General features: G+C 51.9%; 1 protein-coding gene across 1 annotated transcript in view; it reads left to right on the top strand.

Moving 5' to 3' along the window:
- The window catches only part of ABTB2 (ankyrin repeat and BTB domain containing 2), a 183,314-nt gene that overhangs the window by 144,343 nt on the left and 12,251 nt on the right, over positions 1-26,720 (top strand). Inside the window, exons 4-9 of the mRNA XM_052652239.1 lie at positions 16,263-16,415; positions 17,719-17,884; positions 20,711-20,800; positions 21,363-21,464; positions 23,656-23,752; positions 24,011-24,146. Coding sequence (XP_052508199.1) covers positions 16,263-16,415; positions 17,719-17,884; positions 20,711-20,800; positions 21,363-21,464; positions 23,656-23,752; positions 24,011-24,146 — 744 coding nt within the window. The remainder of the gene's footprint in view (positions 1-16,262; positions 16,416-17,718; positions 17,885-20,710; positions 20,801-21,362; positions 21,465-23,655; positions 23,753-24,010; positions 24,147-26,720) is intronic.

Raw genomic sequence — 26,720 nt, 5'->3', positions numbered from 1 at the left:
GGGGAAGTGGGGAGGGAGGTCGTGGAGACATGCAGGAGCGGAGGGAGGTCTGCTGTCTCGCCAGTGAGTTGCTGGACGAGAATATCATATAGCAGAGCACGTGGAGGGAGACAGATACAGCTAGAGAAGCAGAGGGGGTGGAGGTGGAGGGGGGCAGAAATCTGGCTTTCTGCCTCAGAACCTTGGGCACTGGGGGTGCTCAGACTCCCCAAGAAGTGCTGTCAGCAGCCCGGAGAAGCCAGACACCTGCGGAATACTGGGAATGAAGGTGGGACGCTTGTCTACACCCCAGTCCATTTGCTTGAGCTTCACACCCTGGCCCCTGCCTTCTATCTCCCCACGCCAGCCCTGCATGGTGCCCTTCTGTGGAGAGAAGCATGCTCCAAAGGCTCAGGCCCTGCTGGTGTTCAGGATACGGAGCCAGGAGGAGCGTCTGATTTGGGATGCAGCTTAGAAACATCTGGTGTCTTGTTTCTTAGCCAACGGAGCACAATCGGAGGGGAAAACTGCAATTCAAAGAGATCTCACTTCTCACTGACTGATTTTAGAACCTTCAACCTGTCCCTTAGTCTCTGCAAAGCCTGAGGGTACATGTTACTTGTACTTTTCACAGCCACCCTTAAGTTACGAGTGCTAGGGAGCTAATGCAGGCAGGACTTTTTTAGAGCAGGACCTGGACACCGTGAATGCTCGGTATTAGCTACTATGATGATTAGTATCAGGCAGAAGGAACAAGCAAATGCCATGACCATGTGGCAGGAGATAGAGGGGGGACCTGGGGGCGAGAGAGAGAAACTGGGTAAGAACAAGGAAATGCAGTCCAGAGTGATGCCCGAGGGGGCTGGGACCTCAGGGGCCAAGGCAAGGAGAGGGCTGAGCCTATGACCTGGAAAGCCCTGCCCCACTGTCTGGCTCCATGGTTTCAGGATCGACTGGTTTCCACTTGCCCTCTCCCCCCACATCCGCTCTCAGCACCTGGACTGCTCTGAGAATGCAGGTGCTAGGAAGCCCTTCCCATGCCACTGTGAGGAGAGGCCCTCCTACCAGGAGCCAGCCCAGAGTTGTCTGGTACATGGTCCTGTGCCCCCGGCAGGGTCAGAAGTGACATGGGGCCCAGGATGCTGGTTTGATACCAAACGTAGTCCCCAGTTCCCATGGAGCTATTTTTGCTCAAAGTCTTTTTCCAGGTGGGATCCCAGAAGAAGGTACTGTGTGTCCAGCCCAGCCCTTGGGTGCCCTGATCCGTGTCTTGCTGGCCAAGAGGGTTCCTGAAAGTATGTGGACAGAACTCGGAAAAGCTGGAGTTAGCAAAGATGTGAGCCCACAGGGTTCTGGCCCACTCTACCTAAAGTCCATACCATTACTGCAGGTACTGCCCAAGGTTGGGGGCTCCACCAGCCTCTAGGGTCATCCTGGAGGTATCATCTCTACTATCTTCTAGCAGTGTGACATGTCACCCCATCTTTCTAGGCCTCCAGTTTCCTTAATGGTAAAATGGTGATGATAATAAGATGCTACTAGGATTAAATGAGTTTGAGTACAGTAAAGCTGTGCCCGGTCCATAAGAATAAACGGTGGCTGTCGCCCTGCCCCCTCTCCCATTATGGTCATCAGCATTCTTAGATGACATGGTTGACATTGAGAATAGTCTCTCTTCATTGATGATGAATGTTTCTTTAGGATGAGGTTTCTTTAAAAGTGGTTCTCAAGCAGCATCTGGGTGAGTAATATGACTACAACTCATACAGTTACTACTAACTACGATTGACACTACTAAGATAACTACTGCCATTACCAATATAATAATTAATAATGCAACTCCTAATATTACTCCTACTTACAAGCACCCCTACTGATTATAGCTAGCATTATAGAGCACATATTAAGTGACAGATACGATACCATCTTAAGCACTTCGCTTATTAACTCACATTTCTCGCTATACTTCTGTTGAGCAGCAGGGAAGGGATATAAGAGAATTATGAAGGAGTGCCTTATGTGACTGAGTCTCTGGCCTAATAAGAGAGGCAAAAACAAGACAAGGGGGGAAAACTGAGCATGAGCCAGCAGAGAGTGTTACAGGAAGCTTGATTGTCTGGTACTTGGTTAGGTCAGCTCTCAGGGCCTGCCACTGGCCTGGATTCGATCCCAGCTGTGTTACTTACCAGCTGGTGGCCTTGGTCATTTAGCCTCTATGCCTCAGTTTCTTCTCAGCACAGGACCAGGAGTGCAGACTGCATGGAAATGTCGTAGGGATTGAGTTCGTATGTGCGAAATATTAATGTTTGGCACACAGTTTGTGTCAGTCATCATCATTTTCTTTCCCTTCTTCTTCATCATCATACTCACCATCCTGTTCCAGAGGATCTTGGAGAAGGCTGGCATCCTTGGAGGGGGGTGGGCATGTTAGAACAGACTGGGCTTCTAACGGGGCCTTAAAGACCAGCCACAGGACACTGGGACAGATGGGGTGTGGGCAGCAGAAGTCACGGAGGGATTTTCTTGCTTCACAGTGTGTATTTTGCGACCGACATGCATCTCTTTTTTTTTTTTTTTTGCTACACTGGGCCTTCACTGCTGTGTGCAGGCTTTCTCTAGTTGCGGCACATGGGGCTACTCTGTTGCAGTGCGCAGGCTTCTCATTTCAGTGGCTTCTCTGGCTGCAGCCACAGGCAGTAGGTGGGCACGAAGACTCGGTCATTGCAGCCCTCAGGCTCTAGAGCGTGCTAGCTTCAGTAGATTTTGTGCACAGGCTTAGCTGCCCTGTGGCACATGGGATCTTTCCAGACCAGGGATCGAACCTGTGGCCCCTATATTGGCAGGTGGATTCTTAACCACCAGGACCTGGACAACCAGGGAAGTCTGGATCTACATTTTTTTCAAACACAGAATAGGGGTATGTGTGTGTTTTTAAGTCATCACTGGTTGTTGTTTGCCTAGGTAGATGCTTCTAGGTGGGACTTGAGTGGTTTTCTCGTGGAGACCTGCATTCTCAAGGGTGTGTGAGGATCAAGCCAGCCCCTCCTCCTCTAGCCACGTGATCTGAACACGTCTCCTTACCTTCTGAGCCCTGGTTTCCTCCTGTGTAGAGTGAAGATCCCAGCAGTACCTGCTTCCTGGGGGAGCCTCAAAATCCTGGGGCAGGGCTCCCAATCCCCATGACACATGAAGCCCACAGTGAGGAGAGGCCCTTCTTTGTTCCAGTCCGGATGCAGGAGGGGGCTGTTTCCCCTCGGATGAGCACTTTACATAAATAGGAGGCACCCGCAGACAGGCTGAGTGTTCAGTCTGAAGAAATGGGCTCGTTAATCTTTTGCTCAGCTTGCGAAAGTGTTTTCTTATCAAATAATAGAGATGATGGCAGTGATGGCTTTGTACTCCTGACTTGTGGTTCCCTTAAATACCATTTCAAGAAGATTTGCAATGTTAAGCTCTTTTCTTTCTACTCCCCCCCCCCTTTTGTGCATTAAATTTCCATCTGTTTACCCAGAATGGAAGTAAAAGAAATAAAAATAGCTATTGGGTGGATTAAGTACTTTTCTCCATGCGCTTCTCAAGCTGGTGTGTCCAGGGACCTCTGAAGCCACTTGTCTGTGGTCTGCGGTGCACACAGGGAGCCATCCCTCCCACCCCTAGTCATTCCCCATCCTTCTGTCTCCTTTTTATTTTCCTCCAAGCACCCTCCTCTGTCTGAAGCTACCTTGTCTATGTATTTGCTTACTTCCTTTTCTGCCCTCTTCTCACCCCTCTACAAGGTAAATGCCCAAAGGTCAGTGTAACCCCTATGACTCCAGCACATAGAACATTCCCTGGCACAGAGTAAGCACTTAAGTATTTTGTTCAGTGAGATAGGCTATAGAGCCTAAAGGTTAGACTTATGGAGTCAGAAAGACCATCCCTGGGGTCTCTGCTCTGCTGTTGATGAGCTGTGTGACTGTGGGCACATTAATTTATCAGGCCTCAGTTTCCCCAGATTTTCATGAAAAATGACTTGATCTGCTTGCCAAGGTTTTTGTATGGATCCAATGAGGTAACCCATTGAAAGGACTTAGCACAGAATAAGTCTTCATACATGGTAGCTGCTATTAGCTGTATAATTACTATTTTCATAAACCTGTGAAAGGACTCATAACTAAATCGTGTTTAATGCTTAAATAACCCAAAACAATGGTGATTTTAAAAATCACATCTACTCAAAATGCTTGTTTTCTTTTCCTCTCATATATACCTCCTTCAGTCTCTGCCTTTAATTCCCTCTTAACTCCCCCTGACAGTAGCCAGTGAACCAGGCAAGTGACAAAGCTGAGGGAGACCAGATGGACCAAAGGACTAGCTCAGTGAGGACTGTTTTGAACAGAAATATGTACAAACTTTGGATTTATCACAACCCACCATCCAAGAATTTCAAAGAACTCTAAAAACTGGACTTCATCCACCCATTGGTTCGCAAACCGAGCAGCAAGTCAAATGCTCCAAAGTCAGTGGTGTACTTGTGTCCCAGGCCCCTTGCTTGCTGGTTTGGTCCCAGTGCCTATGCAGGACAGGCTGCCACCGACAAGTGTTACGTGTGGAAGTGGTGTGAACTGATAGATATTTACATGGGCTACAAGCATCTGGGGGCTTCCCTGGTGGCTCAGCTGGTAAAGAATCTGCCTACAATGTGGGAGACCTGGGTTCAATCCCTGGGTTGGGAAGACCCTTTGGAGAAGGGAAAGGCTAGCCACTCCAGTATTCTGGCCTGGAGAATTCCATGGACTGTATAGTCCATGGGGTCACAAAGAGTCGGACACGACTGAGCAACTTTCACTTCACAAACATCTGGACAAAACTTTTTTTTTTTTAATATTTACTGTTATTTTTGGCTGCATTGGGTCTCGTTGCTGGGTTCAAGCTTTCTCTAGTTGCGGCAAGCCAGGGCTACTCTCTAGTTGCAGGGCATGGGCTGCTGTTTGTGGTGGTTCCTCTTGCTGCAGAGTACAGGCTCTAGGCTGTGATGGGCTTCCGTAGTTGCAGCTCACAGGCTTAGCTGCCCTATGGCATGTGGGATCTTCCAGGACCAGGGATCAAACCTGTGTCCCCTGCATCGGCAGGCAAATTCTTAACCGCTGGACCGCCAGGGAAGTCCTGGACAGTTTTATGGCTTATAAAGCACTTTATAACCACAGCTGTCTAGCAGTTCCTCACAAGCTCTCGAGGGAAGCTCTTGAAGGAAGGTGCAGACTGAGGCCTTCTCCCGCAGCAGAGGGCGGGAGAAGACGGACACCCAAAGTCACAGCTAGAAAGAGACAGCTCAGAGCTTAGACAGGGAAAGCCAATGATAAGGCTACAGTGAATTCACGGTATCACAGGCAATACCTCCCTCCCGCCTTCCAGGGGAGAGAGAACAAGACCCTGGAAGTTGGTCCCCCCATCAGCACCTCCTGTGACTTGGGCTGCCCGCTCTCAACTTCTCGGGGCCTCTTCCCCCCACAGGCTTGAGTTTGCTGGCTCTGGGTGGCCAGCACAGGTGGGCATCCATCCAGCTTTCGAGAAGGAGTGAGCCAGGGATAGGGGGCAGACAGAGGAAGTAGCAGTGCCAGATAACAGAGGCTGGAGACAGGATCCCAGCCCAGCCGTTGACAGGTGCCCCGGGGGCTGCCTGTTGCGTATGACTTCCTGTCCCATTGTTGCGCCCACCGGTCCCACCGGGAAGGAGAGGACCGGGAACTGCCGGGCCCGGGGATGTTTTTATAACATGTAGCCACAATCCCCTTTGTCGACAGCATCGCCAGGCTCCCCGAGAGAGCCTCGGTGCTGGGAAGTCCCAACTCCAGGGAATGGAGTTTGCTTTCTCAAAGAAGGCAGCTTCCGAGGCTGAGCATGGACTTTCCAGACCCCTGGGGATGGGGCAGGATAGAGCTCAGGCGATGTCTACAGTAACATGGGCGGGCTCTGGCCTGCTCCTACTTGCCTGCCAGCCAGCTCCCATACCTCCCTCCTCCCGCAAGCCCAGCGCCTCTGACGGCCGCCTCCTTAGCTGTTTTCATATTTCCGATTTGGGGACAGAAGGCTCTTAAGGGGTCCGGAGTGTTCCCTTGGGGCTTTGGGCCCCAGCCCAGCACCCCAGTCCCTCCTGCCTTCAGTGCTGATGAGGCGGTGGGCACAGCAGGCCTGTGGGTGCACTGTGGTAACTCTTTTCCCCTCGTGCCTGCCTTCCAGTTCTCCACTGGCCAGGGGCTCAGAGCATTTCATGCATGACAGTTTGGTCTCTGGAAAGACCTAGGAGTCTTTCGCTTTAGATCCAGACAGCTCCCCACTGGCTAGCTGTGTGACCTTGGACATGTGTCCAAACCTCTCAAAGCGTTGGTGTTCACATTTGTAAAACGCAGACTAATAGTTATACCTCCCTTACAGGATAGCTGTTAGAGGGTAAAGTTTACAGAATGGCCTCATGCTTACTTGGCACATAGTAGGCCCTCAGCAAATCTTCGCAATGTGGCTCTACTGCTTTACTGCCCAAGCCAGCATCTTCCCTGAAGCTGCAGTTGGGCTGGGGGTACAGAAAGCCTGAACAAGTGCTGGGAACCTTTTTCTCTGACTGAGTTGGAGTGCACTGCCTCTACAGTACAGGTCAAATTCACTGGTAACCAGTTGGGAATGTTCCCTTTACACATGTGCTTCTCTGCCAGGCCTCAACAGACATGCCCCTACCTCCTCCTAGAAGTTTCTGGAAACTTTTTTTTTTAATCCTTTCATCACGTGCTCAGTTGCATCCAACTCTTTGCAACCCCATGGACTGTAGCCGGCCAGGCTCCTCTGTCCATGGGACTTTCCAGACAAGGATACTGGAGTGAGTTGCCATTTCCTCCTCCAAGAGATCTTCCTGACCCAGGGATCGAACTCTTGTGTCTCCTGCACTACAGGTGGATTCTTTACCACTTGAGCCATTGGACTGATTGGTTGATTGATTGGTTTGGGTGTGCTGGGTCTTAGTTTCAGCACTTGTGATCTTCATTGTTGTGTGTGACATGTTTTAGCGGTGGCACGTGGGATCTTAGTTCCCTGACCAGCGACCCAACCCAGGCCCCCTGTATTGGGAGCATGGAGTCTTAACTAACCACTGGGCCACCAGGAAAGTCCCTTCTGGAAACTCTTCACCTGACTGTGTGAATGGGTCCCCTTTCTGCCTTAGACTCTGGGGTATGGGAGAAGGCAGATGCTGTGTGATGATACCCAGATGAATCCAGACAGGAATACCTATTCAGAGACTAAATAAAAGACCCAACCCCCACCCCACTGCTCAGCAGTTATCTGCGGGATAAGTGGAGCAGGATAGCTAAGCCACAGGCTCCTCTCCAGCCTGACTTGGCCGAGGTCCATGAGTGGCGACAAGCACCGTCACCGTGTTTTGAAAGCGCTGTGTTCAAAAGAAGGAGCTTGTACATGAGCAGGCTGGAGGCCCTTGCCGGTCTGACTTCTTTCACATGGTGAAAGAACTGCGGCTTCTTGTCAGCCATCACAGACGCTGAGCCTGGGTGATTCTGCATCTCTTACACCTTCATGCAGCAGCGAGCCCCATGGGTGGGGTGTGGCTGGGAGGCCAAGGGAGCCACACCCTAGCAAGGTGGAGAGAGGCCTGCCTTCACCTCACTCCATATCAGGTGCTTGGGAAGCAGCGATTCTCTGCTGGCTGGACCAGCTGCTGGCCAGCCAGGCCACCATGCGGGAGGGCCTTGGCCTGAGAGGCCAGATAGATGCCTTGAAGCTTGCAGCACTGGGAGTCCTCCCTCCTGGGTGGGAGAGGGTGGAGGGGTGCAGTCTCCACTGGAATCTGTAACATCCACCCACATAAGAAGCCACCTTGGAGTCAGGCCCAGTTATCAAAGATAGATGGCTGTGTCCCCTGAATCGCGGCTCACGGCCACATGGACATCTGCTGAACCATACCTGCCATTGCCTCCCTGGGACGGCTCCAGCCTCCCAGAAAAACCGCCTTAGCCCCAGTCAGCTGAGTTCGCCCAGGAAGCGGTTCCTGGGTAGAAAATTCTCCTGTGAAATGGTTATCATTTTATCAGGGCAATATTTTCTTTCTTTTCTGAAGAGAACCATTTGTTAATACCCAAGTCAGCTCAGGCCTCTAAGCATGGAAGACGAAGTGCTTCCCCGTTTCATGAGCTCATCTGGCTGACTTAGAGCTCAGGGACCCTGCGGAGAGCGCTAGAGTAAGAGCAGACCCCTGAGAACATGTTCGCAGCTCGAGGGCTCTGCCTCCAGGAGTGAGAGGCATCCTGTGCATTTCTAAATTCAAAAGTTGAGTCTCTAACATGGGCTTCTGTCCTGAGGGATGCACAATAGCAGTCTCTGCCTTCAGAGAAATTATAGTCTGAGGACAAAGCAGTCAATGCCAGCTAGCAAAATGATTACAACTGGTGTATGTTTTGGGGCTCCCCAGGTGGTGCTAGTGGTAAAGAACCTGCCTGCCAATGCAGGAGACATAAGAGATGTGGGTTCGATCCCTAGGTCAGGAAGATCCCCTGGAGGAGAAAATAGCCACCCGCTCTAGTATTCTGGCCTGGAGAATCCCGTGGATAGAGGAGCCTGGCGGGCTACAGTCCATGGGCTAGCAGAGAGTCGGACATGACTGAAGCAAGTTAGCATGCATGTGCTGTGCAGGAGCAGAATGGAGACCAGGCTCAGGGCGGGTGGGCAGAGAGGGCCTCCCACTGCTGCAGGGACCCATGAGCCAGGCAAGGTGCTTTACCCAAGTGCTAAATGCTAGGGTGACCGGGTGTTTGTGTTTGCCTGAGACACTTGTCTCTTATGCCTGCTGTCCCAGTGTTGTTGGCAGGAGCACTCCTCTTCCTTCTCAAATGTGGTCCAGCTTGGTGACAGATTACACGGTTAATCTGTGCTTAATACTCATCATTCCCAAGATGAAAGCGGTGGCGTAGGGTCCAGAAAATGGGAAGCCAGAGTCAACTTACTAAGCTAGGTGGCAGTGGAGTATACTATTTGGGAGCTTGGATCTTGGGGGTACCCTGCCTGGTACTGCCTCCCTGCTCTGCCACTTACTAGGTGTGTGACCTAGAGCAAGTTGCTTGACCTCTACAGGCCTCAGTTTCCCCATGTATAAAGTGGGGACAATAATAATACCTGTTTCCTAAAGTAGCAGTGAGGATGAGATGAGTCAATAGATGTAAAGGGCTTAAAACAGTGCCAGGTGCTTAGCAGATGCTCTGTACACACTAACTGTTTGTGTTTCCTGAGTAATCCTGGCTGCCTGAGGAGCTGGGCCAGCATACCCCAGGATACCCCTATTGCTACACTATTGGCCTCCCATCCATAGCTCATGTTGAGGTTCCCTGATGGGCAACCAATAGGAAGAGGTAGGGAAGTCGTTCACAGCTAATCACGACTGGGTTGTAATCTAAATTTATATCCATATGCATATCTGAGCAAGTAGAGGTTTTTCTGGTGCCTCTAATCTGTACCAGATGGGTTTTAATAAGAAAAGCATATTTCCCCGAAGAAAGCCCTAAGCCCTGCCTCTCCCAAAAGTCACCTGACCCCAGGTGGAGATTCTGCTAGGGGTCAGCTGCCGGGTCCGAGGCCAAGGGGCGGTTGGGGGGAGATAGTCCTCAGAGTCAGAAGAGAGATGCCTGCTCAGCTCTGACTCCAAGCTGAGCCAAACCACTCTGGTTTACCAAGCCATTCTGGAAAAATAATTAGTCCAAGATGTGAGCCAGACTAGAATCGCGCTGAGAGTGGAATCTGACTTCATTTGGGACAATGTTGGTTTCATTCTCCATGGATGTTTTGGCTTGGTGTTAGGCCACGGCAGCCCTCCGGAAATCTTGGGGGATCTGGGGGTGAGGGCCTCAGAGTTGGCAAAGCAGAGCCAACCTTGACTTTCCCAGAGCAGTCTCTGCTTGAAGAGTTGGCACTTGATTGGGAAAAGGTTGGCATCTTTGCAGGTTCCTGATGGTGCCACTTACCAGGCCCAATCCAGGCAGCATGGCAGGGTGGGGTGTGGAAGCAGTGTGCTTCTGAACAAGGTCCTGAAGAGAGAAGGATTGGAGGGAAGGTCACCCCATTCCACCCTAGGGCTCAGCAGTGACCCTCACTGAAGGCAGGGCAAAGTCAGTGCAAGAATTTAGGGCTGAGGGTGGGAGATCTTCTGGCCAGCCCCTCCCTTGACCATCATCTGTGTGGCTGGTCCTTGAGAGATTCCTTTCCTAGACTAAGGATCCTTACCTCAGGGTGGGCTGAGCTTAGATGGTGGTGAAGACATCTCCTTACGGAGCTAGCCTAAGGCATCATGGGCCTCCCCAAACCCTCCCAGCCCCGGGAGCCAGGCCTGTGCCCCAAGGCCCCCCTCTGCTCCCAGTCAACAGTAGAAGTTAAGAAACCATGGCCCAGGTTTCCCAGGGCTGAGCTCAGGCCGGGTGTCGAGGGCCTACCCAGCCAGTGGGCACCTCCCAGACCCGCCTGCCTGAATACTTGAACCCCGTCCTCATGGGTGGGCACAGAGGGGACATACCTACTGGCCCCAGACTTGGCCTGCCCAGTGGGGACAGAGGCACAAGGTCTTATCATGCTTGGGCCTCCAGTTCTGCCAACCTGACTCTCTCCCCAAGGCCCCTGCCCACCTCAAGGAAGAACAGAGCCTGCTTTGAGCTGGAAATCGGAGGCGTTTCCTGTTTCATGTTGTTAAGACACCGCTTATGGGATTGTAATCCCAATAAATCATACGCTTGCTGAGTGGGGCAGGGTTTGTTTTTTGTTTTTTTTTTTTTTCCCAGGCTGCAGGGACCTCTTAAAACCAAGGCCTTAAGAAGTTTCTTCTCTTTCATTTCTTTTTTAATGGGAAAAAATGGCTTTTGCAGGCCTGGTCCTGGTGAGGGGCCTTGTGAGCCTGTTGGCTTGATATACTCAGGCTCAAATGTTTGATTAAAGAGGGAGAAGAGAAACTGAGTCACGACGCTTGGAGCTGGTCTCCCTGTTGCTGCTGACAGGTTCTGTGACCTTAGGCGAGACACTGGGCCTCCCGGGCCTCTGTTTCCTCCTCCTCACCCCACTTCCTGTTAAAGGCCCACTTTCTTTGCTATATTTTATGAGTTCTCCTCATGATGTGAATTGCTATTTTATGCACACAAAGACAAATGCTTGGAGTCGGTGACCCTTTTAAGCGGCCTTGTTTGTCACAGTAGCAGCCCGACCGGATGTGTTTGCAAGCGTATGTGTGGTGTTTCCGAGGTTAGGCCGCCAGCAGCCCTTGAGGACTGCAGGTCCCTCACAGTATCCCGTGCCTACCCCCTCACGCCCTCGCTTGTTCATGACCCCGAAGCTCCTGGGTCTGTGTTGTCCTTGCCCCTTCCCCCGTCTAGGATTCTTGACGGCCAAGGCCCTGCACTGCCAGAAACAGTCTCCAGATCACACTCGACATAGTGGTTGCATTTGTTGCTCTGTTTTATGAGCTGGGGTGGAGTGGGTGGTGGGCAGCTCACTGGCAGGCTTTTGCAAGCTTTGCATGTTTATACTTGCAGGAAGGTTGGGGGATGTGGAGAGGGAATTGGCTGGGCTTGATGAAGGCTGGAGCTGAGGCATTTAATAGATTCTTGTAGCCTTTTCTGCTATTATGTATTTTCTCTATTAACAGACACTAAAGTGATAGTAACAGCTAACCTTTACCAAGAATTTACCATGTGCTAAGCACTTTATGTACATACTTCTGGCTGTCTTATGAGGTGGCCCTATTATTGATACCCATTTTGTTGATGGGACAGCTGAGTCTAGAGAGAGAAGATAACTTGCACAGGATTATAATTTAATTCATCAAGAGTGCAATGGATTGCAACCTAGGGCAGTCTCCCTCAAGAGCCCGTGTACTTGATCTCTGTACAGAAGGTACAGCTTTTATCTTATGGAGGCTGTGAAATAACAGCAAAAGGGTTTCGCATGATGGTAAGTGTCTAGAAACCACCAACCTAACCCCATCTTTAAAAGAAAAATAGGCCCAAAGAAGGTAATGATATGCCCAAGGTTATAGACTCAATTCAGTGGCTTCTAGAAACTAGGGTTTTCTCCCAGTGAAGATTCGGTGTAGAATCCTCAGACCCTTAAGCCAGGAGTGTGCATGTACGCCACACACCATTCTAGAATTGGACTGGGGTGGGATGCCAGCCCCATGCCTGAAAGCAGCCTTGCCCCAGGGCAAGGCTGCATTTGTAAACGCAGCAGTTCTCAAAGTGTGGTCTGGGGACCCTCTGGGTCCCAGAGACTTCTCAGGAGGCCCCAGGGTCAGCATTATTTTCATAACAATGAGATGTTATTTGCCTTTTCACTCATTTTCTCACAAGTCCCTGGGGAGTTTTTCAGAGACTGTGTGACATACAAGCACAGTATCACTCTGATGGCTGACAGAATGTGTATTCAGAGGTTTGAAGTTCTCTGTTTTAATTTCGGATACAGTAATTAGCGATAGAACAACACACATAAACCAAAGCTCTTTGAGGGCATGAATAATCTGTAAGAGTACAAAGGGGATCCTGAGACCAAAGCACTTGAGAACCACTAGTCCAAGGTGCCAGGCCCAGCACAGGGGACAGTCAGTGGCTTGCGGCCAACCGCAGCCTGGCGAAAAGGCAAAAAGAGAAAAGCAGGCCTTTTTCTCTGGAAGGGAACCAGAGAGCCCCTGGGGACGGTGCATAGCCAATCATTCCCAGCCTTGCTCCTCTGGAGTCCTTTCACCCTGTGTTAGATCACAGCCGTGGCCAGTACAGATGGGAGTTTTTATGGGGATTTTCCAGAATGTCCAGTAATGAAGGCCAGCTTCTCAGCATGCCCAATGGGCTGGATGAAATAACCTGAAAGGAAATAGTAGCCTGGAACCCACAGGCCAAGGGAAGGATGTTATTGAGAAAGTCCATGAATTGCTCATCATTTTACTTTCCTATGGGCCACAGGTCAACTGGTGGGTAGGCCAAGGAGAAAGGCCTGAAAGGGTCATTTGGGGGCCTGCAATGGCCTTGGATGTGGACAAGTGGGCACCAGTCAGAGGCATAATGATAGCTTTAACCCTGGAGTATTTTTGTATGTTGAGAATATTAATCAGTGTGCAATTCAAAGAACAGAAACCACCCTAGGTGTTTTCAACAAGAAGGGATTCAATGTAGGGAATTATGTGCCAAAAGAATCATTGTGTGGGCTCAAGGAGCAGGTCTAAGGCTGAACCTCCAGGAATGACTCCAACCAAGAACAATACAAAACTTGCTATTTGGAGGGTTTCTCCCTCTGAGATGACCCCAGAAACTGCAATTCAGGATTGAAGCTGGAGTCAAGAAGGTTTGGCTGTTGCCTTCAGTAGCAGTACTGCTGTCTCTGAAGCACTCAGGAAGTCAGGAAATGGACGCTGGAATGCTCTACAAGGGGAGAGTAATACCTCCTGTTTTATGATTTGGTCTGCTGGTAGAACCAAGCAAAGAAGACACAAAGGGGACCTCCGCGTTACGTGCGTTTATCAGATCTCATGCAGCTATGTCTTAATGGTGAAGTCTAATTACAAAGGAGTCTGCGAAATGTAGTTTTCAGTTTTCCACATCTCCAGCTAAGTTGGTAAATTGGAGGCTTAATGAACCAGTCCCCAGTATCTGCCCACCAGTTACCAATACTCTATCTTTTCACGTGCCGAGTTGTAAGAGGCACAAGCCTGGGGAATGCATCATGACACCATCTAATCAGACTTCATGGTTTCCTGAGTTCCCTCTCGGATTTCCCGTAGGGCAGCTGGGAGATGCTGCTCAGAGCGTTTGTGGCCACACTTGGCTCTTTGTCTTGGCTGTTGGCCACAATAGGGAAGAATGGCTGGCACATCCGTGAACTATCTTTTTGCTTACCCTTCAGTCTCCAGTGCTGGTGGATTAAATAAAGCCTTCCCCTTGAATCAGAAGGACTGATATGTAGACGTATGTCTCTAAGCTTACCTTGCAGCACTGTGGTATAAGAACTGTAAAATTCCAAAATATTTGGGGGGAATTCAAATGGGCATTCACAACCAAGGAAGATCTTATAAACAGGAGGGTAATTCACAAACGAATTGTGGTTCCTTCCTGGATTCTACAAGCTCCCCATTAGGTCCTGGCTTCCCACTCTTAACTAGTCTACATTGTGCCCTTGAAAAGTACATGTTTTGTTTTTTTTTTTCTGGGCAGAAAGAGGACTTGGTCCAGAACTGAAAACTCGGATGTATTCTGCCACATTCCTGATGCTTAGCCATCCTTTCAGTATTCAACTTAACTGAGGATCTGTTGTGTCCAGGCCCTATGCCGGGTATACTTTGGAGAGGGATGGTAGAGGCATCATTCTTGTCTAAAGAGAAATAGTCTAGTCATGAACATGAGACATATTTATTCTCGAATAGAGTTCTAAGGGATCTTGGAGAAGGAAGAGTATTTTCACTGGAGAAGGGATGTGGGAAGGCCTCTAGAAAGAAGTGGCATTGGAACCAGTCCTTGAAGGATAAACAGGATCTGGATGAGCAGAGGTGAGAGGTGGTTCATTCTTTCGAGGAGATGGGGACAGCCAGGGTGGGTTTGGGAACCATGAATGCCTGATGGTCTGGTGTGTCCTGATGAAAGGTTTGAGTCAGGGCTGGAAAGGAAGTTGGGGTGACGTTCTGAGCATCCCTGAAGGCCAGGGCTGCAAGCCTTCCCCAGCCTTTGGCCACCTTGTCATCATAGCAGTTGGTACAGGTAGCACACTTTGGGCCTCCCTGGTGGCTCAGACGGAATCCGCCCATAATGGGGAGACCTGGGTCCGATCGCTGGGTTGGGAAGATTCCCTGGAGGTGGGCATGGCAATCCACTCCAGTATTCTTGCCTGGAGAATCCCCATGGACAGAGGAGCCTGCTTGGCTATAGTCCCTGGGGTCGCAAAGGGCTGGACACAACTGAGTGATGAACCACACAGTGCACCAGTGAAATGATTCAAATCTAGGTGTATTTTCAGAACGCCAGAACCAGGACATCAAAATAACTTCCAAATGAGCCACTTTTACAAACCCCTTCTGATTATCTTATTAAATAAATAAATAAAAGGCATCCTTTGCCCGCAAGGAGAGAAGCTTTGAAAACTTTGAAGATGACCTAAGCTTTTGGAAACCTTAGAGAAGTCTCGTGAGGACATTCCCTGCAGGTGGTTTACTCAGAAGCTGAGGAGAAAGGATGGAGGTCTTCCTCCTGGACAGAGTACCTCTCTGCCTGTCTGAGGGAAAGATGGTAATAGCAGGGACCTAACGCATGAGGAGCCCAGGGTATCAGAGGAAGTTGGGGGTGTGTGAATGGGGGCTGCAGGCATGAAGCCAAGACCAGCTGTCAGGGCCCCTCTGCAACGTGAGGTCTGCTAGGCTGTGGAGCATTCTGAGGTCTCACTGTTGGAGACCAGAACAGGCAGAGGACAGACAGACAGGAGTCCAGCTTGGTGGGGAGGGCAGGGACCAGCTCTGAGTGGCAGAGCCACCATATTGCTCCACCAGGGGGCAGTAGTCACCTTCCTGTGAATGGCTCCCCCTGGTGGCCCACAAAACACCCGCGGCAGGTGCCCCCTGAGTTTGTAGCTCCGAAGCCTTGCTGAGCTGCCTCTCCCGGCCGCTGAGCTGCCTCACACCATGGCCATGGTGTGACATAGGCCCCAGGGCTCCCTCCCTGGAGGACCTGGAGCACCACGGGGCTGCCCAGCCTGCCACAGGAAGTGACTAGATCCACCTCAGCCCGGGGGTCAGTTGAGGGAGCGGCTGTCAGCCATGCCTGTAGTGTGATATGCGTCATCTCACTTGGCCTTCCAGCAGTCCTGAGAGGTGGGGATCACCTCGTCTCACAAGTAAAGAAGGAAACCGCCTCGGGGTGTTGTCTGTGGTGATGAAGGGGCTCAGCAGCACACCAGGGTCTGTGGGACTCTTTCCTCTGCCCCCGAGCACCCTGGAGGGCCCGCCTGAATTCTGTGGAGGGGGCAAGAGTCCCCAGTTCCTCTTGGGCCACCTGAGGCCCTCAGGCTCTGCTCGTGGCCCATGACAGGAATTCCTTCCAAGCCCTGACAGAGCTCCTGTGGAAGGGGACAGATCGGGGTCTCCCTGAGGAGGAAGGTCAGGTCCCCTCCACACCTCATGGTTCTCCCCTCACAGAGGTCTATGGGGGGTGGGCCCAGCCTCCATGGCTGTCCTGAGAAGGGGGTGCTCAAGGGGGCGCCTGCCCAGGCCTGACCCTCTCTCTCTCTCTGCCGCCCCCCAGGCCCTTCATGCTGCTGCCACCGCTGATGGAGTGGATGCGTGTGGCCATCACGTACGCGGAGCACCGCCGCAGCCTCACCGTGGACAGCGGCGACATCCGGCAGGCGGCCCGGCTGCTGCTGCCCGGCCTGGACTGCGAGCCCCGGCAGCTCAAGTATGGAACCGGGCAGGAGCGAGGCGGGGAGGGCCGGGGTAAACCCGCTGCTCCCTCACTCTCCTGGATCGGGAGGGGGCCGAAAGCAGGGGCTGCAGCCCTCTCATTGGATCTGCTCTAAGGCGCGCTCTTTGTGAGCCCACCTGTTAGAGCTGATCTGTTCTGGACCTGGGCTGCTGTCCAGTGTGTCCTCCGCAGCCACGGGTCTGGCACAGAGCAGACTTCCATTTGCATGTTGGGTGAGAGAGCGCTCACAGCGGGGCTGTTGGGGTACACAGCAGAGTGGGCCCTCCTCCCTGTGGTTGCCACCACTTTCTGGAGCACTTCCTAGGTGCAGGCCAGTGTTGAGCTCTCCTATTTTATGTGCATTTTCTCAGTCCTTTGACAACCTCAGAGAAGAAGGGGCTTTAATGCCCATTTTACAGATGGAGAAGCTGAGGATCAGGAGGAGCAGTAACTTGCCCACAGATGCTCTGCTAGCAAGCTGACCATGCCTCAGTTTGAAGCCAGGCATGTGTGGCCCCAAGCCTGAGTCCTTAGTTTCCTTCCCAGTGTGCCTCTGTTGTGTTGGACTGGCCTCTTGAAGTTGTTCCAGAGGGACGGTCCCCTGGCCATCCTTGACCTGGGAGAGCCTCGCTTTGCCCTCCCCTTCTCTGTCTCCATTGTAAATGCCATGCCCTTGTCCTGTGACACATGTTTTCTACTCTGGGGCCCAATCAAGGCTCCAGGCAAAAGCCACCTATTGGAAGCCCATGGCACACCCTCTGCAGACCATGGCTGTCCTTGGTAGGATGGCTTGTCTGCACCTGGGAGTCTGGTCCACTCTCTGCCACCTCTTTGGTGCTTCTGGGCCTCACCAGGAAGCATGGAGGGGAGAGGATGGGGCATCGAGGACTGGAACTTGGCCTCAATGACCATTCTTGAGAACGAGTACAGCCTACTCCATGCCAAAAAAAATACACAACCGAGTACTGTGTGTGGCCCAAGCCCCAACCAGAGCTTCTTCCTCCTCAGAAAGTCCCCTGAGAGATCATTTTGTGGGGGATTTCATTCCTGATCGTTGACAGCTCCCAAGAGCTCAGAGCACTTCTTTAGCGTGTTTATAGAAAGCTGAAGCGTGTGCTCTTCCTGTTACCGAGCATAACAAGGCCAGTCACAGCCGATTAGATGGTAATTCCCTGTCCTCCCTGTCCACGCCATCCTCACGCCGCACATCGGCCTAGCACAGCGGTGTCACTTCTCGTAGTGAGGTCATGTCTTAGCAGAAACAGCCAGGCTTAAACACCTGGTCTTCTCTGCGCAGACCCGAATGCTGTTTCAGTTCCTTCCGGAGGCTGGATGCCCGAGCGGCTACTGAAAAATTCAACCAGGACCTGGGCTTCCGCATGCTCAACTGCGGAAGGACCGACCTCATCAGCCAGGCAATCGAAGCCCTGGGCCCCGACGGGGTGAACACCATGGACGACCAGGTGCGTTCCGAGTGCTCCACCAGGCAGGCTCAGGACCAGAGTCCACAGTGATGAGCGACTGCGGTAACTGGTGGTTCAGTCTGTTCTGTCCTAGACCTGAGACCCACCCACTCAGCTGTGTTTCTAAGAAGCGGGTTACTCCCAAATCGCACTCTGCTGCCTACGTAGATGGCCACCTCAAGAGACTTCCCAGGCACCTTGGAAATTGTTTGTAATGGGCATTCGGCTTCCCCTCACTGGAAGGCTGGAGGCTGTCCCAGATGGTGCAGGGCTGGGAGAACGTCCAGAGAAATCAGCTTGATAGTGAGCTAGGGATAATTATCACTGAGACTTGTACTAGGGCATCCTGTGTGCCACGCTCCAGTAGAAATCCTTGCCTTCATGAGTTAACATGCTAGAGGAGGAGGCAGATACTAAGAAACACAAAGTCATGAAATGCAGAGTATGTTAGTGAAAAGTGCTGATGCGTTAAATGAAGCCAGAAAAGGGGACAGGAAGTGTTGGAGGCGATGGAGGAATTTTAGGCAGACTTTGACTGGAGTTTTTTGACCTGCTTTCTTTTTTGTTTTTGCTGTGAATAGCTGGCATTTATACAGCACTTCCTGTGTTCTAGGCACTGTTCTAAGCACTTTGCACAGATTAACTCATTTAATCTTGACCACAGCCCTGTGATGTAGGATTCATCCCCACTTTATAGAGAGAGAGACGGGGGTACAGAGCTCACACAACTAATGAGGAGCAGAGCTGGGATTAGAAGAACCCAAGCAGGCCAACCCCAGGCCCTTCCCCACCTGTGGGAGATGCCATTTTTATTTGATGCGGTTGCGTGAACTTCCCCGGGGTAATGGCACTGTAGTTTGGAAGCCCACACAGAAGCCTGGGGGAAGTTAAATGGCAGCTGAGAGGTCACGGAGCACTCTCAGATGAGACGGTGACATGGCAGAGGCTGTGATGAGGTGCCTGGTGAACCCAAGCCACAGTGGATTTTGGCAAGTCAGGCAGGAGCAGTCAGGGAAGGATTCTTCCCGAGTCATGCTGGAGGGAGAGGGTGGGGGGTGGATGCAGCAGAGAGGAGTGGGCGAAGGCATCCCGGGGAAGGGAGATGCTGGGGGCCAGAGCATCGGGGTGGGACAGTCAGGCACGTGCTGGGACGGGAAACCACGAAGCTGAGGGAGTTGCTGCAGGAGGGCTCCAGGAGGTGACAGGCTGGGTATCGCATCTCCCCAAGGTGCCTGTGTCGACGCGAGCTCCTGGGCTTTCATCCTGGGGGAGATGTCTTCCTCCTCCAGCAGCGGCGTGGGGAAGCCCATGGCCGCCAGCCTCACAGGGCTGGAGATTAGTCCTCCCATCAAGCTGCTTTACCCCTTGAGCCTGTCTCCTCGCATCCAACTTGTGGGATAGCAGTGCCTGCCCCCTAGACTTCTTCATCACACCTAGTAATTGCTCCTTGAAGGTGCCTCCATGTCTGTTGGTGTCGATAGGATGATTATCCCTGAAATCTGTTCATCAGTGTCTCTTGATTTAACCTTTTTAGGGGGAGGGACCAACATGCAAAAAAAAAAGTAGTTTCTCCTTGTAGGACGTGTCGACGGCTTATAGTCTGAATCACATACAGACCTGTGGAGAAAAAAGAAGTCAAGCTTGTGCCGAGGGGAATAAAACAAAGTCAGGTTTTCGCTCGGTGGCTTTTCTCTCAATGCCCCAGTCCTGTTTGTTCCCTCAGCCTCGGTGTTTGTAGAATGATCTGTGGGGTAGATAGACCTCTCAGCCATGATTAATCTCGGGCCATTTCTTTATCTCTGGGCGCTAGGCAAGGATTTATGAGGTAAGGAGATCCTGTCTACACAAAAATAACCTAATAAATAACATCGCGGGGCTCCAGACAAATGCTTGCCAGCATCCAGCTGTGGAATAGTGCTTTCCACTGCGGCCTTTGCTGTTACTGGCTACAGAGGAGATTCCCGGCCAGGGGGTGGCTCCGTTAACCGCCCACCTAAATTCGAGTAGGGATTGGGCCTCAGCTTTCAGAAAAGCTCAGAACTGCTCGCAGCATGAGACGTTCACGTCAGCCTCTCCACCCTGTGTGAGACGCCTCGGGGAGAAGAGCTTCTTGGCTCACGCAGGCCTGCGTTCCGTCTGAGTCCATCCTCTTACATATTGTGTGACTGTGGGGCAAGTCAGTCCCCGTCTCCACTCCTCATCTGTGAGGGGGGGATAATAGCAGAACCTCCCCAATAAGGATGGCATGGTCACAAAATGAGATGATGCATGTAAAGCTCTTCACATGGTGATTTACCAGTGCAGGGCCTGGGGCGGGCTTGGATGTGTCAGTGTAGCATGGGAGCCGTGATGGTGGTGGTGTGTTATTTTAATTAGTTAGCTCATCCTTAGTTAGCTGGGCCAAGCACTTTATACATAGTAACTCATTACTCTTTACAACAACCCAGTGAGGTAGATACTGTTGTTATTCCCATTTTAAAGATAAAGTAACTGAGGCATAGAGGAGTACAAGTAACTTGTACAAAGTTTACAGCAGGGGTTGCCTTTGTACTGGAGTCTGGCTGTAGGGCCTGTGCCCTTTGCCCCTCTGATGACCTGTAGTGCTCATGGAAATGTCCCCTACTCATCATTCAGGTGTCATATGTCCCCTGAGCCTGGGAGGGGCAGGCCCAGCCCCTTCTGTCTAGCACAAGACCCAAGGTTGTTCCAGATGAGCAGCTGGTCAAGCAGGAGACCTCTATCTGGTTTCCAGGGCAGATACCTATGGAACACGTGTCCTCATGTTCTATTTCCAGACAGTTTAGCATGTGCGTTTGCTTCACATAGGGTATGACGCCACTGATGTATGCCTGTGCTGCTGGGGATGAAGCCATGGTCCAGATGTTGATTGATGCTGGAGCCAACTTGGACATCCAGGTGAGAAAGCCCCAGAGGGCTGCCCCGGGCCCCCAACCCAGCGAGAGAACACCCCAAGGTCTTCATCGTCCATGCTGGCTGTGATGATTTGGACAACAGAGTAGATATGTCTCAGAGAACTGGAAATATAAGATACACAGAGATCATAGTTAGGAAAGACGGTTTTTTCTCAAGATTCGGGCTTTCTGCTAGAGAAGTGAGCTCAGAGGGGAGCCCACTGGAGAGAATGGCCATGATTCTGTTCCTGTAGCCCCTTTCCCCTTTTATCAAATTAGTCCCCAGCCATCCCTACCATCTCCAGACACTTCTTGCTCTACCTGCTCCCGAGGCATAAAGTGTTCCCCTTCTGCCATCTCTCTGCCCAGAGCAGACATCACTAATTGAACATCCTTTTGAGCCTTGCGCACAAGGTACTCCAGGCAGACGTTGCCAGTCGAATATAGAAAGCACTTGACTCCTGGCCACAATCCCTGCAGGGCTCCCCCTTAGCTCAGGCCCCATGTCACCTGCCCAGGATTGTCACTCACCTTGGAAACACTGATCCCTTGTGGCATTTTCCCAGGTTCCAAGCAACTCTCCCAGGCACCCCTCCATCCACCCGGATAGCCGGCACTGGACCTCGCTGACGTTTGCTGTGCTGCATGGACATATCTCTGTGGTCCAGGTGAGCTCCTGCCAGGTGTGCCATGCACCCCCAGCTTGCCAGATGGGCTGAACCCCAAGCTCAGCCCCAGCCTCACATGTGTCAAGTGGGATCAGAAACACTGGTTAAGGCCAGCTCACTGGGTCAGCAGGACAGAGGATCAACTGGTTTGCCCCAAGGAGTAGGCTCTAGTGAGCAGGATGTGAGCAGGCTCCAGTGTGAGATTTTAGGGAACAAGATGCAGGCCCAAAGGATACCAGGCCTGCCTGGTCTCTCTGCATCTGAGGGTGAGTCTCGAGGTGTGCTGGAATCTGGAATCTGTGCAGATGTGCTCAGATCTGAACAGATGTGTTTCTTTCCTCCAACCATCCTTCCAACCCTGAGCTATTCTTACTCCCTCATGAATTCTATGGCTTATACCATGCAGTCCTTCTGGTTCTGCCCCTCTCCGTTAGCAGCCATAGTCTCTCAGGATCTCAGTTCCTGAGAGAAGACTCAGATTGACACTGCTCGCCTGTCAGCCAAGTCACACTGTGCCCACCTTGGCCCCGGTAGCTGTAGCTGGCTGAGGGTCAGGGCAGGCCTGGAATGGAAGCTATGGACGGGGCATGGCAACACTGCCACTCGGCTCCCAGGCTCCTTCACTCCTCAGGCCTGCAGGGTTCCAGCAACTCCTTCCTGGGAGTCCGCATGACACCCTTGCCATCTGCTGGATCACGGGTCCCTCGAGGGCAGGGGTCATGTTGACCTGTTCGCTGTCCACACAGTCCTGGCCTATATGAGAGATTCTGTAGCCGGTGGTCAGTAGGTTGGCTGCCACATCCTGCCTGCTTTTCGGTGACTGTCCTCCTGAGACCTTGAGCAGAGTTCCACCCTGGCCCAGACTGGCCTGCAGGGCTGTGCCCGGGGCTTGTCTGGACTGGTGCCCAGTTTCACCCTGTCGGGCAGGTCTCTGTCTTCCTCTGCTGCTTTGGTGCTCTGGCTCAGACGGTGCTGCCGCAGCTGCTGTCTAACTGATAAGAGCCTCCTGCCAACAGCCACCCCCACACCCACACTGTGGGGAGACTGAGAGGTCAGCCTGGACCCTTCACACCTGGTCCCAGGTGAGGGGTGGGTAGGATTGGCCTAATTGCTCAAGCACAGTCTTGAGGAGGCTCAGTCTGTGGAAACCTGGGAGGGTTGGAAAGGCGGCTCCCTCCAAAGCAGCCAGTCAGGAAAGGTGAGATGGACTGAAGTCACCTATGGTGCTGACACCACCCCTGCCCAAGGCAAAGCCAGCCAGCCCAGTGGGAACCGCTTGGCATCTGTTAGCCCTGCTCCGTCTGTCTCTTGCAAGGCCTGCCCTTGCCAGAACCAGGAGAGGCCACCTGGTGTCCCAGACAGCCAGGTTCTGCTCCAGCCCTGCACTGCCCAGCCTTGGGCAGCTCATGGAACCTCTTTGAAGAGAGCCCTAGAAGCCATTGGTTACTGAAGCCCTACAGAGAATTGAGCGCCTCTTCACTTAATCCCCAACAATGTTGCAAGACAGGCCTCTCTCCCGTTTTCTAGATGAGGGAGACGGAGGATTGGGGAGTTGAGATACCTGCCCCAGCTCACCCACTCAGCTCTGACCCTATTGGCTCTGCCTTTCCCACAACCTCTGCTGTGTCAAGAGCCTCAGGTTCCCCTGGTTGATTGGACGGTGTTACCTTCTATTCTTGGGCTCCCCGGGTGGTGCTAGTGGTAAAGAACCTGGCTGCCCATGCAGAAGACGTAAAAGATGTGGGTTCAGTCCTTGGGTCAGGAAGAGCCCCTGGAGGAGGGCGTGGCAACCTACTCCAGTATTCTTGCCTGAAGAATCCCATGGACAGAGGAGCCTGATAGGCTATGGTCCATAGGGTCGCAAAGAATCAGACATGACTGAAGCGAGTTAGCACACACCTACCTTCTATTCTTCACTGCGGCCAGTTTGTAGGAAACTGAAAGGGGGAGATAGCTCAGAGGTCCCTATAGTTCAGGGGCTTGGTTCAAGACCACAAAAAGCGGAGGGGAAGGTTCTGAGCATTTAAAGCTGTGAAGGTAACCAAGAGTTCTACAGTTCCGGATGCCTGAGGGAGCTGGCTCTTGGTCGCATACCAGGAGGAAACTAAAGGCCACTCCCCAAAGCCTCCCCTGCACCTGGCCCAGGTGACACTCCCCTCCACGCTCAAGTGCCCTTCTTGTGCCTTGGCAGTTGCTCCTGGATGCTGGCGCCCACGTGGAGGGCTCTGCAGTGAACGGTGGCGAAGACAGCTATGCAGAGACGCCCCTGCAGCTGGCCTCTGCAGCCGGTAGGTGCACTGCTGCCCTGCCCAGCCAGGGTCCCTGACTGCCCTGCGGTTCCACCTGGCCCTCTTCACAGTGTCGCCCTGCCTGGCTGAGCCGCACACAGAGACCCCCATGGCAAGCCTTGAAACCCCTGCTTCAGGTTGCAAGGGGCTCCGCCTCACTCCATCGTCAGTGTTTCTATGGTTGCTCAGTGCTCAGACAGGCCCAGCAGAGGGGCAGTGACGTGGGTGGTGGAAGCATTCCTGGCCCATCTCTTTCAGGGAACTACGAGCTGGTCAGCTTGCTGCTTAGCCGGGGCGCCGATCCCCTCCTCAGCATGCTCGAAGCCAACGGCATGGCCTCCTCCCTCCACGAGGATATGAACTGCTTCAGCCACTCAGCCGCCCATGGCCACAGGTACCTACCTGGGGCTTCCTGCCCCGTGTTCTGTGGAGCATGAAGCAGAAGAGCTAGGCCTGGAGATCTTTCCAGAGATGGAGGGAAGGGGTGGATAGAGGGTAGCTGCCTGCACACCAGCCAGAAAGAAGACACAGGTCTTCAGGCAGCCTGTGGGCCCAGAGGGTGGAGGTCTGGAAACACAGGGTGGTGGGTGCCCAGGGCAGGCCCTCTCATTCCCCCATAAGACCCTCCACCTGCAGCCACCCAGGGCTGCCCCAGGACCCCATCCCTTCCTGTGCCTGGGCTACTTCTCCATTGCCCGCCACAGCCTGGAGTGCTAGGGGCTTCCACCCAGACTTCAGCTCCACCATGAAGATGCTCCTGGTGGCTCTGCTAGAAATCACATCCTGCTCCAGGAGCAGATGGTGGACCCTGCTTTTTAGGGGCCAGGCCTGCCTGAGGGTGTGACAGGGCAGAGGTGAGACCAGAGCAGCTGGTCTCACCTAACCAGAGTTAGGCCGCTCTGGGGTCAAAGGGCAGCAGGGAAAAGGTGAGTAGAAGACAAAGAGGGACTCCCTTGAGGGAACTGGGTCATCCTGCTGTTGCTCTGTCAGCTCAGCAGTTAACAAGAGTACCCTTTGTGGCACAGCCCAGCCTCCATCACAAGGTGGGGAAGGGGTTGAGGAGAGGCAGGCAGGTCTGCAGGGAGACGGCTCCACCCCCAAGTGGCCTGGGGGCCTGCCCATGAGACAGCCATCTGGAGCCCCAGGCCACAGGATGCGACAGAAGAGCCTGGGGCTTGGAACCCCCTCTGAGTCTGCATCCCGCTCGGTGTGACATGAGCAAGATGTATTCATCACCCATGAATACTGAGGTTCCTCTCTCAGGGAGGGTTAAATGCACTGGTACATGGCAACATCAGGATTGCCAGGAGAAACATCAAGTACCTCAGATATGCAGATGATACCACTCTCATGGCAGAAAGTGAAGAACTAAAGAGCTTCTTGATGAAGGTGGAAGAGGAGCGTGAAAAAGCTGGCTTGAAACTCAGCATTCAAAAAACTAAGATCATGGCATCCAGTCCCATCACTTTATGGCATATAGATGGGGAAACAATGGAAACAGTGAAAGACTTTATTTTCTTGGGCTCCAAAGTCACTTTGGATGGTGACCACAGCCATGAAATTAAAACATGCTTGCTCCTTGGAAATTGTGAAAGTACTGCACTCAATATGCCAGCAAATTTGGAAAACTCTGCAGTGGCCATAGGACTGGAAAAGGTCAGTTTTCATTCCAATGCCAAAGAATGTTCAAGCTACTGCACAATTGCACTCATCTCACACGCTAGTGATGCTCAAAATTCTCCATGCCAGGCTTCAGCAATACGTGAACCGTGAACTTCCAAATGTCCAAGGTGGATTTAGAAAAGGCAGAGGGACCATAGATCAAATTGCCAACATCCGCTGAATCATCAAAAAAGCAAGAGAGTTCCAGAAAATCATCTACTTCTGCTTTATTGACTACGCCAAAGCCTTTGACTGTGGATCACAACAAACTGTGGAAAATTCTTAAAGAGATGGGAATACCAGACCACCTGACCTGCCTCCTGAGAAATCTGTATGCAGGTCAAGAAGCAACAGTTAGAACTGAACAAGGAAAAACAGACTGGTTCCAAAACTGGGAAAGGAGTACGTCAAGACTATATATTATCACCCTGCTTATTTAACTTCTATGCAGAATACATCATGAGAAACGCTGGGCTGGAGGAAGCACAAGCTTTATCAAGATTGCCAGGAGAAATATCAATAACCTCAGATATGCAGATAACACCACTCTTATGGCAGAAAATGAAGAACTAAAGAGCCTCTTGATGAAAGTGAAAGAGGAGAGTGAAAAAGTTGGCTTAAAGGTCAACATTGAGAAAACTAAGATCATGGCATCCGGTCCCATCACTTCATGGGAAATAGATGGGGAAACAGTGGAAACAGTGTCAGACTTTATTTTGGGGGGCTCCAAAATCACTGCAGATGGTGATTGTAGCCATGAAATTAAAAGACGCTTACCCCTTGGAAGGAAAGTTATGACCAACCTAGACAGCATATTCAAAAGCAGAGGCATTACTTTGCTAACAAAGGTCCATCTAGTCAAGGCTATGGTTTTTCCAGTAGTCATGTATGAATGTGAGAGTTGGACTATGAAGAAAGCTGAGTGCCAAAGAACTGATGCTTTTGAACTGTGGTGTTGGAGAAGATTCTTGAGAGTCCTTTGGACTGCAAGGAGATCAAACAAGTCAATCCTAAAGGAAATCAATCCTGAATATTCATTGAAAGGACTGATGCCAAAACTGAAGCTCCCAATACTTTGGTCACCTGTTGCAAAGAGCCGACTCATTGGAATAAAGACCCTGATGCTGGGAAAGATAGAAGTCAGGAGGAGAAGGGGACAACAGAGGGGACAATATGGTTAGATGGCATCACCGACTTGATGGACATGAGTTTGAGCAAGCTCCTGGAGATGGTGAAGGAAGGACAGAGAAGCCTGGCATGCTGCAATCCATGGGGTCGCTAAGAGTTGGACACGACTGAGCAACTG

The sequence above is a fragment of the Budorcas taxicolor genome, chromosome 15, assembly GCF_023091745.1.
Source record: "Budorcas taxicolor isolate Tak-1 chromosome 15, Takin1.1, whole genome shotgun sequence".
NCBI lineage: Eukaryota > Metazoa > Chordata > Mammalia > Artiodactyla > Bovidae > Budorcas > Budorcas taxicolor.
This window is presented reverse-complemented; position numbering and strand designations above follow the sequence as displayed.